At 38.7% G+C, this 14,541-nt stretch overlaps 1 protein-coding gene across 1 annotated transcript in view; it reads right to left on the bottom strand.

Moving 5' to 3' along the window:
- Positions 1-14,541, bottom strand: part of DYM (dymeclin) — a 313,354-nt gene that overhangs the window by 185,496 nt on the left and 113,317 nt on the right. Inside the window, exons 11-12 of the mRNA XM_006891704.1 lie at positions 11,259-11,372; positions 9,516-9,610 (exon numbers count right to left, since the gene is read on the bottom strand). Of these exons, the coding sequence (XP_006891766.1) occupies positions 9,516-9,610; positions 11,259-11,372 (209 nt within the window). The remainder of the gene's footprint in view (positions 1-9,515; positions 9,611-11,258; positions 11,373-14,541) is intronic.

The following is a 14,541-nucleotide window of genomic DNA, read 5'->3' on the forward strand; positions in this document are numbered from 1 at the left end:
TGTCAGAGATTGTGAGGATGACACAGGACAGGACAGGGTTTAGATCTGTGGTTCAAAGAGTTGCTGAGTCGCCGACAGCACCTAACACCACCACCTATATTTACGAAGCATATTAGAAATCAAAGCTGGTAACATCCAAACTACCCACAAACTCAATCAAATATAAAGGCAAACACATTACTAGTTAACATACAGTATTTCATGAACAGATCTTGGGAATCTATTGTCTGACTAGATGATAGATTGTCAAAGCACTTCTTAAGTCGATCTGGTGCACTCTTTCACTTTAGGCTTCTGTAGAAAACCTAGCTTCATAAAAACAGGAAGCTAAGGGAGCTCTGGTGGCCTAGTGGCAAGAAGGTGCACTGCAATCCAAGAGGCGCATGGTTCAAATCCACCAGATGCTCTGCTGAAGAAGGAGGGGCAATCTCCTCCTGTACCAGTCAGATCCAATTGGACGGTACACGCACAAAAAATAATAAATTTAAAAAAAAAATTCAAAAAAACCAACAGGAACCTAGAAAGGGGAGAAGTATGTTCAGGAAAATGTCTATTTTCTTCTTTGCTGTTACCAAAAAACCCTTATTAAATGGTATGTCTTTAAGGTTAGTCGCAAAGTAAAATAAGAAATCGTAACAAAAAACTTCTTCTTGTCTCACACACTGAGATTTACTGACCAATTTTGTGTTTTTAATGCGTCTTTTTCAGCAGACATAATTCTGTAATCTCACACACCAACCACTATAGTTCAGTATGCAATAAAAGTGCTTGATGTGAACTTCTTGTTATATCACACAGAATATTAAAAAGACATGCAGGCATGTCCACAACTAACACAGAACCACCAGGCACATTCCCTGCCTGACCCGGACCCACAGCAGCTATCGTCGGACCCCAACACCCCCCACACATACAACTGGGTTTTGAAGTTTTTCTAAGATAAAACTAGTTTGTCCAATAAACTAAAGCTCAAGTTTCCATTGAGGAGAAAAAAAAAAAAAGACATGCAACCAAGGGTAAAATTCAATACATTTAGACACTCTTGCTGCTTAATCATAGGGTCACTATAAGTCATAGTCAACACGCAAGCACAGAATAGCTGTTTAATCATGGGCATCCTTAAATGACTTTTTATTGTTTTAGCTTCAAGTTATGGGTGTGAGGAATGTAGTGGGTACAGTTTGGAGCCACCATCTTGATTTACATCAGTAGTTTTATCAACTTTGCTTCTTCATGATTGGTACAAATGTCTCAAAGTGACAATGGCCAATAATGTCTTTTAAAAAGTTTAGTCCATGTAGACTACACTTTGAGAATCACTGGATGGAAGTTAATTTGGGATAAAAATACTCTACAGAACAGATTATAACAGTAGGATTATACTTCATCCCAAGCAAGAATGTGAACACAGGTGGGGGCATCTGTTTGGCCTCTGCAGTGTTTTTCAGTGTCAGGTACGCCATGAAAGAGAAGAATGAACATTTCAGGGTCAGAACTTGACCTAATTCCAACTTCAGCTCCACCAGACAATGAGCTATTTGACCCTGGAACACCGTTACTCTCCCTGAGGCTCCGTTTCCTCATCTAAAAATGAAAAATACTATATGCTCAATAGAGGGCTACAGCCACATTAAATAAAAGTCTGGGCAGGTCATACTGAGCACTGTACTAGGCAGTGAGCCCTGAAAAAAAGGTTAACTGAATTTGAATCCAAATGCCCAAAATCCAACACTATGGCTAATGTCTCTATTTTGAATGGTGGAAGCACTGATTCCATGTTCCTCTCTACCAGGTGTCAAAGATGTTGTTGTGAGGTCCCATCAAGTTGACTACAACTCACAACGACCCAAAGAACATCAGATCTGAACCCTGCCCTATCCCGTGCCATCTTCACCATCTCTGACATTCCAAAGTCCAGTTACAGTCAGTGTCAAATCACATGGTTCAAGGTGAACCAAGTGACAAATAAATGCTCATTAAAAAAAAAAATTCCCTTCACTGACCCTCCATCCTTCCTTTCTAAGGAACAGCCTCACCTACTTACATGTCCAAAGACTAATCTGTGCCATCTTTGCCTCCAAAGAGCACTCTAGCTGCACTTTTTCGAACACGTCTGTCTGTCTTTTTGGCAGTCCATGGGATATCCAGTACTCTTCTCCAGCACCACGATTCAAAACGCATCAATTCTTGTGTCATTACACTCTCCCATTTATTCCTTTGAAGACTTTCAAGATCACTTCTCTGAAAGGCTTCTAAGTGATAAGGACTAACAAGCTTATCCACAAAACACCCGTGTACAAATTTACACATTCGATAGTGTGACACCTCCTTTGCTACTAGTCATCGTCTGTCTTCCTCCACCACAGAGGCCATCCTTCAGGACCTTTTACCGCACAAACAAGCCGGCCGGGCTGCCTCAAGCTTTACGTCATTTGCTTTAACCCCACTCATTGACATCCTTCAACCTCCCCTAAAACACCCCTCAGAGGATGGAGTGGAACTGGCCCAGGGAGTTTCCGAGCTGTAATCTCTACAGAAGCACACGACCACATCTTTCTCCTGTGGAGTGGCTACTGGATTCAAACTACTGACTTTTCAGTAACAGCAGCGTTCTGCACCAGGGCTTGGAACTAACACCACGTTCCTCTAACTGCAACCTTATTCATGTTACATTTGGAAGTAATTTATTTCACCATCTGACAATTTTCTTTTTTTTTTTTTTCATCTGACAATTTTCTTTCCTCGATAACGGGTATGGACTATTTAACAAACTCTATTTTAAGTGCTTTAGATATTATTAATTTAATCGCTCCTTATAGGACTCCTACAAGGGTCTCTCCGTTTTGTAAATGAGGATACTGAGGCATTCTAAGCATTTAATTTTAACAACTATGAATAAGGTTCATCAAATTCATATTGGTAAACAAGGAGTACTGAATGTCAGCAGTTGACTTTTTCCTTAGGCCCTTATCTAAGAAAGCATTCTCTCCTCTTTGTCCTGATCTCTGGTATGGATCTACAACATGTATCTTACATTGTTGCTGTACATCAGAAACATGAGTCAAATGAAATTTCTTCAATTTTGTGTTCTACTCTTAGTATCATCCATGTTTCCCTGTCTTGGAAAAAGTCCATGTTGTTGTCTACCATCAAGTCAGAACTAAGCTATAGCCGACCCTCTGGTGGGTTTTCAGAGGCATGGAAGGAGATTACCCATCCTTCTCCCACAGAGAAGCTGGTAGATTCGAACTACACACCTTCAGGATTGCAGCACAGATTCTTACCACTAAACCACCAGAGCTCCACTATGCAGCAATACAATTCATCTAGAAACAAAATGCTCTGTCAAGTCACATTCTCTCATATAATTAGCATTTCAGAACATGTCAGGAATCATGAATGATATGAAAATAGGGAGCGCCTAATTCAGCAGGAAGGCCATTAGCTAGGAGCTGGGAGGCACGATTTCTGTTTGTTTCTACTGTGTACTTGGACTGCCATAAACCAATAGCACGTTTTCGTGTTTCTGTAGGTGGAATATTTAAATTGGTCTTAGGATATAATTAAGCTCTTTCCAAATATGGAATTTTATGGTCTGTGTTAAAAACAAAAATATTCCAGTGATGTTAAAATGATAGCAAAACTTTAGGTTTTCATGCATGGCACTGATACCTGGGCTGGAGATTTACTGGCACATGGACAAAGAGGCAAATGAGGCCATCAAGGCTTGATGTCTTCTTTGAAGATAAACAGATCCAGTGCATTAGCAATTGAGATATAAAACCTACAGCACTACCCACAAGCGGCTTAATTACAGTGACTGGTTCTTTGGTGGTGTGTTGGGGTTTTCCCTCTAATCGGCCACAGAAACAGATAACAAGGTAAAGATTACTGAGAAACAGTGCCCCCATGAGTCTCTCATATTTCGGACCAGTTTTAAAATTCAACCTTTCATTCTGGGCTCATTTTATGGTTGTCAATGAGCAGATACACTGTCTCCCTCTGGAGTAGTAGTCAGGTCTCTTTGTTGTATATTAGAGATAATGTTTACCAAAAAATACTAGAGTAAAAATTAAAATGATAATAAGACGGCTAAGAAGAATTCTTTAAAAAAAATTTTTAAAAAAAGAAGAATTCTTTAGTCTGTGTATTCATGTTTAAAAACACGACAGGTCAATGAGATTGAAGATTTCAAATTCCTGTTGTCTTGTTCTGAAAATCACTTTCCTCTGGCTGTACTTTTCATTTTATTCTAAGAGTCCTGAGTCTAAGATCTGCAGAACTGTTGAAGGCTAACGTAATTCAAAGTAGAGGGAATCTCAAACTCTTTCCACAGATTCATAAGGATGAGGGTTTAATAAAACAGAGATAAAAGAAAAATGCATACACTCCTCTGTTAGCACTCCCCTCACACCAGCCATACCCCATTCTCTTCAATGTGCTTGAGAAGTTCTATAACGCTCTGTGCAAGCTCTTGTCATGCATAATTTTTGATACACCTTTGTTTCCTTCAATGTTCACAGAGGTCTTACATAAACTGTATGATAAGATTATTTAAAAAAACTCAAAATGACGTACTGGCTTTGCCAGGAGTCCAAAAGGAAATGAGATAAATTATAAAGCTTTCAACTGTACCAAGAAGTCTGCCAAGCTATTCTCTTTTACAAATGCAAGCTAACGCTGAATTTTTTTTCATTTAGAAACTGGATTCTTAAAAATTCCCAGCTCTGAGCTAATGGCTCTCAAGGTAACTTAAGAAAGCACCCTGGTGGTGTGATGGTTAAAGCACTTAGCAATCCTAAAAACAAACAACAATAAACCTTCCAAAAACTACTTTAACCCATCAGTGAGAGATGGGGCAGCCAGCTTCTGTAACGATGTCATGAAAAACCCCAGGATGGGCAGCTCTGCTCTGCCTTGGGGTCACTCTGAATCTCAATGAACTGTATGGCAATAAACTTGATGGTAAACTGAAAAGAAAACTGCTCCAGACTTCCCTGAAAAATTTAGCTGTCTTCAAAGGCCACACTGGGTGTGGGAAGTACAGGAAGCCAGATTTTTTTTAAAGTACAACATTCCTCCTTTCTTACGTGGCTACTGAGAGGCACAAATCTAACAGATCACAGCAAAGGAGCAAGGAGAGCATCCTTCCTGCAAGGCAACTGGACAAACACAAGCTGCTTCTTAAAAACTAAGTCCTCCAAGTTTACAAAAGGCAGCCACAATGCAAAGGGCTCCTAGCTCATGAGGTTTAAGGCAGGGATTCTAAACCTGAGTATCTGGCTCCAGAGCACACGCTTTAAAATTAACCTGTCTTTTGTTCTTGTGTGGCCTCAGGGAAAGACAGAACTATCTGGACTGGAAATATATAGAGTTAGATGGTTTTCTGTACACAAACAAGCTTAAGTCACAAGTATATGTGTAATCTCCCAGGAAAACCGGGGTGCGGGGGGAAGGGGGACCTATCTAGGATCAGATACTAGAGACAATGGCCTGTGAAGTTAAAGGTGAAGGAGAAACCAGAGGAATGAGCAAATGAAGGAGCGAAAGAGAAAGCAAAAGCAGTGAGAAGGACAAGAAGTCAGTCGTGCCACCTCTACAGCCCACAACCTTCTGCAATCTACTCTTTAGACATATTTTTTCCATTTTAATTCATGATCCATCATAATGAGTATATAAAATATCCATGCTTAGATCTTATTAAAAAAGCTTTATGGTTAGGCAAACGTGATAACCACTACACTACAGAAACTTTATTCTGTTCTGGAAAGCAACGTTTTCAAATTTTGTCAATAAATTAGTATAACAAAAAAACCCCCCACTTTATGGTTGAATAAAACTGTATCGTATCTATTTTTTTCCTTAGGATGCTAAGCCTTAGAAAAGGATATTATGCATGGAAAGAGGAAGGTCCGCAAAAGACAGGAAGACGCCCAGTGAGATGGACTGACATGGTGACTGGCGCTCGAGTGCATCAGAGAAGGGGAGGACGGGACAGGATTCTGACCTGTGGTTCACAGAGTCGCTGTACTCAACTCAAGAGCAGCTGACGACAGCAACAACAACAATAATAGGCATTTACGGAAGAAAGACTATCATATTTTGTTGAAGATTAAGCCTTTTCTCTCTATTCAAGTATCTTAAACTTTGACTCTAACAATTAAACCTGTCTACAATAAGACCTCAAATGCTAGTCCATTCAGGCTTCTTTCTATAATCCACTGCATGTCACCTGAACACCACACCAGTTATGTCCTAACTAGAACCCATCCTTGTTTTCTTCTGTTGCTGTGTATGTTTTCTCTCCATCAGCTGGTCTCTCATTTCCTCCCTTCATCGAGTCACCTTGGCTAATCAATCGCTCAACAAGATGTGATCTCACCATTTTTTGAACCAACTACCCATTACTACCAAAAGAATTAAAACAAAACAAACAGAACATTTTCCACTTTCTGCTAGATAAGAACTAGCCCTCGTCTTGCTGAATTCTAAGCAACCTGAGGGCAGGAACCTTCCTCAGTAATGGTTTTAACTGGGGCAAACGTCACATGACAGAGAAATTAACCACTCTACACTATACTTGACAATACGGTTACAAGGTTGTATAGTCACTATCTTACCTATATCCAAACCATTGTCATCATCGCAAAAGGAAACCCTGGACTCATTAATAGTTGCTCCCTGTGTCCTCCTTTCTCAAAACCCAGTAACCACCAACTCCGTGTTCTATCTCTGTGGAGAAATCGATTCCAGATGTTTCACACAAATGGAATGATGAAACATACAACATTTGGTGTCTGGTTTCCTTCATTCAGCAAAATAATTTCAAGGTTCACTCAGACTATAGATTGAATCAGTATTTCATTCACTTTAATGGCTGAAAATATGTTCATGTATGTAAGTACCAAAATTTGTTTATACATTCATATCCTGGTGAGCATATAAACTCTTGGGATCTTAAGAGTACTGTGAGTAATGTTTCTATGAACACACGTACATATACGCATTCTATGAACACATCTGTGTACATGGATAGGCCTGAGTATCTGTTTTAAATTCCTAAGTTGAATTGTTGGGTCATACACGTTTCACTTCCTGAGGAACAAATTCTTCCACAGCAGTTAAATCATTTTACATGTCTACAAGCAATGTACAAAGTTCCATTTCTACACATCCTTACCATTGCTGATTATTTTGGGTGTTTTTCTTTGCCACAGGTCTGAAATGGCACCTCCTTGTGGTTTAAGCTGCATTTCTCTACAACTAATGAACTTGAGCGTCTTTTCATATCTCTGTAACTAATGAACTTGAACACCTTTTTATGTACACGGTTAGCCATTTGTACATATTATTCTGAGAAGTGTTGACAGAAATCCTTTGGTGAGTTATTAACTATAATTTTGTTGTTGTTGAGTTTCAAGAGTTCTTTATAGATGAAGGGCATATGCATTGAAATGTATAGAATTATAAATTAAAGATTAAAGAAGACCTACCCTAAATGGAAAGACTGTATGTTCATGGATTGGAAGATGTAGTGTTCTAACGATGTCAGTATTACCCAAAGCAATTTTTAAAGTAATGCAATTGTGATAAAAATTCCAACAGCCATTCTTACAAAAATGGAGGGGGAAAAATATATTCTCAATTTTATAGAGAGTGCGGAAAAGCTATGAATAATCACAGAATCTTTGAGGAGAAAGAAAAAGGAAGATTTATAATACCTTATGGGAAGCCAAATTTCATACTAAATATTTGCAATAAACCAATTGCTACTTCAGGATAAGGAGGAGGCTGAAACAAGATGGAACTCACCCTGAAGCACTGAGGCAATCCTTAAATGTTTACAGGGGTAGGCACTAAGGCAATCCTTAAGCGTTTACAGGATTCTTCTTCTGTATTTGCTAACCCCTTCCTCCTGAGTCAAGCATAAGGTTTTCAATAGAAAGAGCTTAGCTTCATTTGAACTGAATTCTCTTGGTGATTTGCTCGCTGGCAATTTTCAATAACAACACAGGGAAGCTAGGACCAGTTCGCTTCAGTTGATTCTAACTGCTGGCTCCCTGTCTTTTAAGCTCTCTGTTTTATCTCATTTTGGTGTTTTGTCTCGTTATTAATTATTAATATACTTTACCCTCGCTCTGCAACAATTTCTGATTTGAAAACATATTATACAATTAATCAAAGAAGTTAATTGGTAAAACAGACAAAAACATAAATGGAAAAGAATTGAGGGTCTAGAAGTAAGCCAGAATCTATAATTTAACTGATTTTTTACAAAAAGCCTAGGTCCATTTAATGGAAAAGCAACAATTTTGGTAATAAATGGTACATGAAGATGGAGTTTTTATATTAAGAATGAATCCAGGATCCAGGCTTCCCACCACACTCAAAACCCAACTCGCAATGGATGAGGGCCTAAATGTGAAAACTAAACCATCAAACTCTTAGAAGAAAATACAGTGTGATGCTGTGTCAGTTTTTAATGATGAATTACCAGATACAATGAAAGCATGAGAAGTAAAAGACAAACAGAGAAGACCACATAAAAGTTAAATACTTTTGTTCAACAGAAGATTTAATTTTTTTAAAATATAAAAAGACATTATATAAATTTAGAGAACAATGTATCTGATAAAGGTATAAAATCCTAGATAGGTAGAAGCATAACACTTAACACACACAAATTATCCAATCCAAAAATGGACAGTACACTTGAACAGATATTTCAACAAAAAGATACTTAAAAAGAAAATTCCATTTTACCAACAAGCACAAGGGAAAGCTGTTCAGCAACCACGGTGGTGGTGGCTGTTCCGTGTTGTTGAGTCAGAACCAACTCGTAGCTGACTCTCCAGCAGGTTTTAAGAGGATGTGAACTGCACAGGAGGAGAATGCCTATATTTCTCACAAAGCAGCTGGTGGATCTTAACTATGTGCCTTTGGGTTAACAGAGCAATGCCTCACCACTAGACTCCCAGGGCTCCTTCAGCAGCCATTAAAGAGATTCTAATTAAAATCACAATGAGAAATTTCATTCTTACTAGGAGGTTTATGATTTAAAAACAAAAAACAGAAAATAACAAATGCTGGTGAGTAAGCCAAATGCTGGCAAACATACTTAAAAACTTTGTGTAAATGTAGACAAATGAAATACAATATGCATATGAATTTTGTATGCAAACCAATATAAATTTTTTTTAAAAAAAAAGCTTTGTGTGAGGATCTATAAAATACCCAGCAAATGTTTATTAACAGCAGGAGCAGCAGCTACAAAATGGTTGCAAAAAAATACCCCCTTCAACTAGATCAGAAACAAAGCAAATACAATTAAGTTTAACTGGAAAGTTAGGGAAGAAAACAAAACAAATTCTTTTTCAACCAAATGAGAATAAAAATTAAGCAAGGAAACTTGACATTCCTTGAAGGTAACACTGATAAGGAGAGTCATAAAGGTATCTTTCTCAGTAAATTTGTCAGGGCAAAAAACACTGTTTCCTTTTAAAGTTCATATTTACCTGATAATTCTCTGGGCAGCATACTGGTGGAGGGAGCGAAACTGTGCTGACATATTTGCTAAGGCAGCCAGACAATTGGTGTGAAGATACTTGTCCTGTCAGAAAACATCAAGTTTAAAACGTATCAAGTCTTCTCTAGACCCTAAGCAAAGTTAATTAAAACAAACAGAAAATGCAACTAAGTTCAGCCTACAATCATAACCCTAATTCTTAAATTCAAAAAGCACTAAAGGGAGCTCTGGTGGCCTAGTGGCAAGAAGCTGCACTGTAATCCTAAAAAAGCACCAAAAACTAAAAATTTTCCACAATTCATCCGGAAGCAATGATTTAGGATGTTATTGATGGTGTTTGTTTTCTCACTATTCTGAGTAATTACACTTCGCTGCAGAGACATTAATGTTTAATTGCAGTAAAATATCACTCCAGAACTTAAATGTTTAACTGTATTAGTACATGCACCATAATTAACTTTGTAAAGTATTTTAAAAAGAAAAGAAAAATCACGCTCCCTGCTCTAAAACATTCTGTTTCCCAAGGCTTTGGATAGAGGATCATGGATATTTCTCGGCTACACTTACTCTTCACTTATGGACCATCTTGTTTCCAGATATTACATATTTATAGTAACAGTAGAAATATCTAACGCCCTCCAATATTCTGTACATCAGTGATGTAAGTCTGTAGTAACAAATGTCCAGGTGAGAAGCAAAGGGGAAGCTGGCTGTAATGGTGAAGGTTACACGTCTTCTTAGATGGGTCACAACTCTCAGGGTTTGGCAGTTTGGTAAGTTATGTAAGATGTGCTCTGACTCCCTTCCTGCGATCTGAAAAGGTCAGCTTTTCATGTAACAGCCTAGACTTTGGAACCTCAAACATGTAAGTGAGAAATGGGTGCATTTCTCTAGCTATGAATTCTATACATTGCTTCTCCCTGACAGGAACTGTTCTATGAAACAAAGCTGAAACTTGATCTTATGTTCTGCAAGAGAAATCCCGTGGGAATTTTCCTTTCACCCTTTAAACATTCTCTTTAACCTACTTCTCTTTCTCATACGAATTCATTCTTTTGCACATTTCTTTTTTCTACAATTTATTGTTGCAGCTCTTAAAAGGCATGTCAGTTTTATTAATCTCATGACAACACAAACAATACCTTTTATTTACATGTGCTCCACTATTTGTTTTCTACTTCATGTGAAACATCTAACCATATAATCCATTAAACACTAAGAAACGCACTAAGTTCTATATGTGCAAATTGTTGAAATGGAAGATATTTTGTTACTGACATATTTACCACAATAAGAAAATATTAAAGTATTGAGTAACAGGTATTATATCCATCCCCTTGTGGTTGCTGTGATACTAAACACTCTGACACTGATGCATCAGGTGTGATTATGGTTCCCCATGGTGGGCAGTGTTTGGTGGAGCTTCCTGATTAAGCTTGGAAGCAGGGGAGGGATCCACTTCCGAAATAGCGTGCCTCCGGAAACTATGAACTTGAAAAGACGATGAAAAGTTATACAATTGTTTAGGTCTTTCATTCATAGGATCTCTATGAGTCATCTAAGACTTGACGGCATTTAACAACCACCACCGTGGAATGATATAACGGCTGCACACTGATCTGCTCTATCTTTTCCACCATTATTTTATGGTATTTTAGAAATAGGACTGCTTTACATTGCAGTCTTAATTGCACTGCACACATAAAGTGAAAAACACGGAAGAAATACTTACTCTTGTCCTTGTCATGTTGTACTGAATGGTTCTTATTACAACCAGTATTAGGAGACTCCCCAATGAAATTTCAGTTAAAACACGTTCTGAATACCAAGTAATATTTTTTAAGATCTGTAATAGGAAGGAAAGTTTAGTAAGTATGGCTGCTTCAGAGGTAAAAAATATTTACGTCACATCCACAATTTTTAGTAAGCCACAGCTCTCCTGTGATGTTAAATTACATATAAAATTGATCGTAAGACTTTCAGTTCAAGATACCAAAATGGGGTAACATGTTTACTTCTCCTAAAAACAACACATGAAAATAATCAACATGTACAAATTCTCCTGTTCCACTTTTTATATTTAAAAAAGCTCTCAGTCTCTAATTTCCAATTGTGCCTCTGGACACGGTATGCGCAGGAGGTAAACTTTGTTTTTTCTTTCTCTCTCACCCACATCCTCCTTCACGTTTTCATTACATATTCCTTTATGCCCACTATGTTCTAGGAAAGCACAGCAAGGCATAGCCGAACAGAATTCTGACTCCCTCTTCAAGGATGCAGAGTGTAGGGCTGGACAATGAACAGTACCTCACAGTGTGAGAAGTTCTACGATGGTGGGGAGGTAAGCTGAGAAGGAACCCTGGAAGGAGTGAGCTCACTGCCGAGAGAAATGAGGAATTCGCCAGAGAAGGAGGGCTGCATGTGGCAGCAAGCAGCAGGCAACTACTGAGTCACCCCTTCCCTGGTAACATCAACTCACTGCCCTTCCAAGTCCCTAGCTAACCTTAGGAGTTGCTGGCAATCTGATCCCACCAGCAGTTCTTAAAAGAGCATAATGAGGGTTGCAGAGTAGATTATATTTGGGGGTAGGGGGTGGGGTTTGGGGAGGGGAGGGGGGGATTGTGTACCAATGAGGGAGTTTTTCTTTTGCTTTTCAAGGAGAGGAGTAAAAGGGAGGGGAGAGGGGTTTGTGCGGGGAGAAGGGTGCAACAATGAATGAATGGAATTCCAAAATCTCTGTAGATGTTCATTGAAATGAAAAATAAACAAACTAAATTAAAATTAAAAAAAAAATTTTAAAAAGAGAGCATAATGGTGCACTAGTCAAGCTAAACTGCTGGGTGAAGAAGGCTTGGGGGGCTAGTTTTGACTGAAGATGTAAAGACTAAGTGTAATCGTTTTAAGGGTTCTTCAATTCTCCAAAGTTTCAAAAAGTCTAGAGTCCTTGAGAATTTGTCATTTTGCTCCCATTTCCTCCTTTTGATCATGATTACGTCAATTAACTTGGATGTTCCATGAACCCATTATCTGAAACCTACAAATGAAGGAACCAAATTCCATTAGTTGTCAGGCTGAACATAAGCTGCCTAAAGCAGGTTCTCCTTATTTACTGATCTGGTCACTGTTACAGCTCCCACACACCTTTTGCCAATTCAACTTTTAACAGGTGTTCAACTAAGTGACAATTTTAATAGTCAACTGTGCAACATTAGCCTTAATCAATTTAAATTTTCCATCATCATTAACTCCCCTTTTCTTCCATCACCCCTTCCCTCCTGCCCTGGGATTAGTCATGAATCGACTCTGGTTGCTGTATATTTCCTTCATCTTTTTCTAGACGTGAGGTCATAGAATATTCCCTCTTTTGGGGATTGATTTCTGTAGCTTATCTCAGCGGTCATCCACTGTGTGTATGTACCACATTTTGTTAATCCCGTCAACGGTTGATGTGCATGAGGGTCATTTCCACCTTTTGGCTACTGTGAATAATGCCGCAGTGGTATAGAATAAGCAGTGGTACAGAAACACTGGTGTGTGCGTAAACAATTCTCTTTTTGAGCCTCTGTTTTCAAGACTTTTGGTTTGAAGTGGCAAAAGCTTCACAACTCTAACCATAACCGGTCCACGCTGTCCACACTATTAACGTCCTTTTCCCCTGCCCAGCTAACTAGGAATAATCTTTGGTCTCTCTACACTTGCTTTCACTTGTCTTTTTCTATAAATGAAGTTACACAGTATGATTTCTGCTATTATATGGTAGCTCTAATTTTCTAAGGAACTGCCAGTAACTGCTATGGATCTTAGACATGGACAATCAATAAGGATGACGACAGAAGACTCAGTCCCTTTGAGATGTGCTCCTGGAGAAGAGTGCTGAACAGCCCGACAACAAGTATGTCTTGGAAAAGTTGTATCCAGGATATTCCTTAGAATCAAGGATAGTGAGACTTTGCCTCACATGATTAAGGGCCAGTCCTGAGAAAAAGACATCAATGCTTGGAAAGGTGGGGGGTCAGCAAAGGAGGGGAAGCCCCCTAATGAGATGGCCTGACACAGTGACTGTAATGGTTGGCTGGAGTGTATGAGAGACGATGAGGATGGCACAAAATAAGATAAGATTGAAATCCACTGTTCCTAGGGTCATAATGAGTTTCAGTCAACTCAACGGCCCTTAACCACAAAGCAAGTAGTGATGAATTTAAAATTTTTCAAAAAAAAATGAAATGAAGCTAAACATCAATAATAGAAACAAACCTGGGAAATAGACCAGCATATGAAAATTAAATAGCCTACTATTTCTTTTTAGTCACTGCATGTGTGTTTGTGTGTGGCTGGGTTTGGTGGGGGTGGGTGTTTGTGTGTTGGAGGACACACCTCTGCCTTATGCTTCTTTGGGTCTGGTGCATATGTGCAAAACCCAAAACCTCACTGTCCTTAATTGCCAGTCTTTCTGTTAGCAGCCCAAGACGCAACTTACCACACCACCTGGGCTCCTTGGATAGAGTACAACTATGTTTCTTTTCTTAAGGATATTTTTAATCTTTTTTTAATTGAGATTTTAATGAAAGTTTATAGAGAACTTGGATTTCCATTTATTCATTGTTGCACATTTTCCTCTCTGCCCATTTCTTTTTAACATTAAAAATGTTATCATTTTTTTCCCATTATTGCACCTTTTCTTCCCCCTCTGCTCATCCCTCCCCCAGCCTTCCCCACAATGCACCCCTTGTTCCAAATTTTTATCATACATATAATGCCTCATCATATATTCCTTTTGGAGTTCTTCCCCTCGTCTGATCTAATGCAGTGTTTATTATCTATCCACCCTTTTTCCATTCTCTCCCAACCCTTCATGGCTGTCTTATAACAGTGGTGTTATGCAGTATTTGTCCTCTTTTGACTGAGATATTTCACTCAGCATAATGTCCTCCAGGGTCATCCAAATTGTATAATGTAAACTAGTTCATTGTTTCCAATGCTACATAATATCCCACTGAGTTTCCTCAAGGATGCGT

This window comes from Elephantulus edwardii, unplaced genomic scaffold, assembly GCF_000299155.1.
Source record: "Elephantulus edwardii isolate Elephantulus edwardi_28Jun2011 unplaced genomic scaffold, EleEdw1.0 scaffold00103, whole genome shotgun sequence".
NCBI lineage: Eukaryota > Metazoa > Chordata > Mammalia > Macroscelidea > Macroscelididae > Elephantulus > Elephantulus edwardii.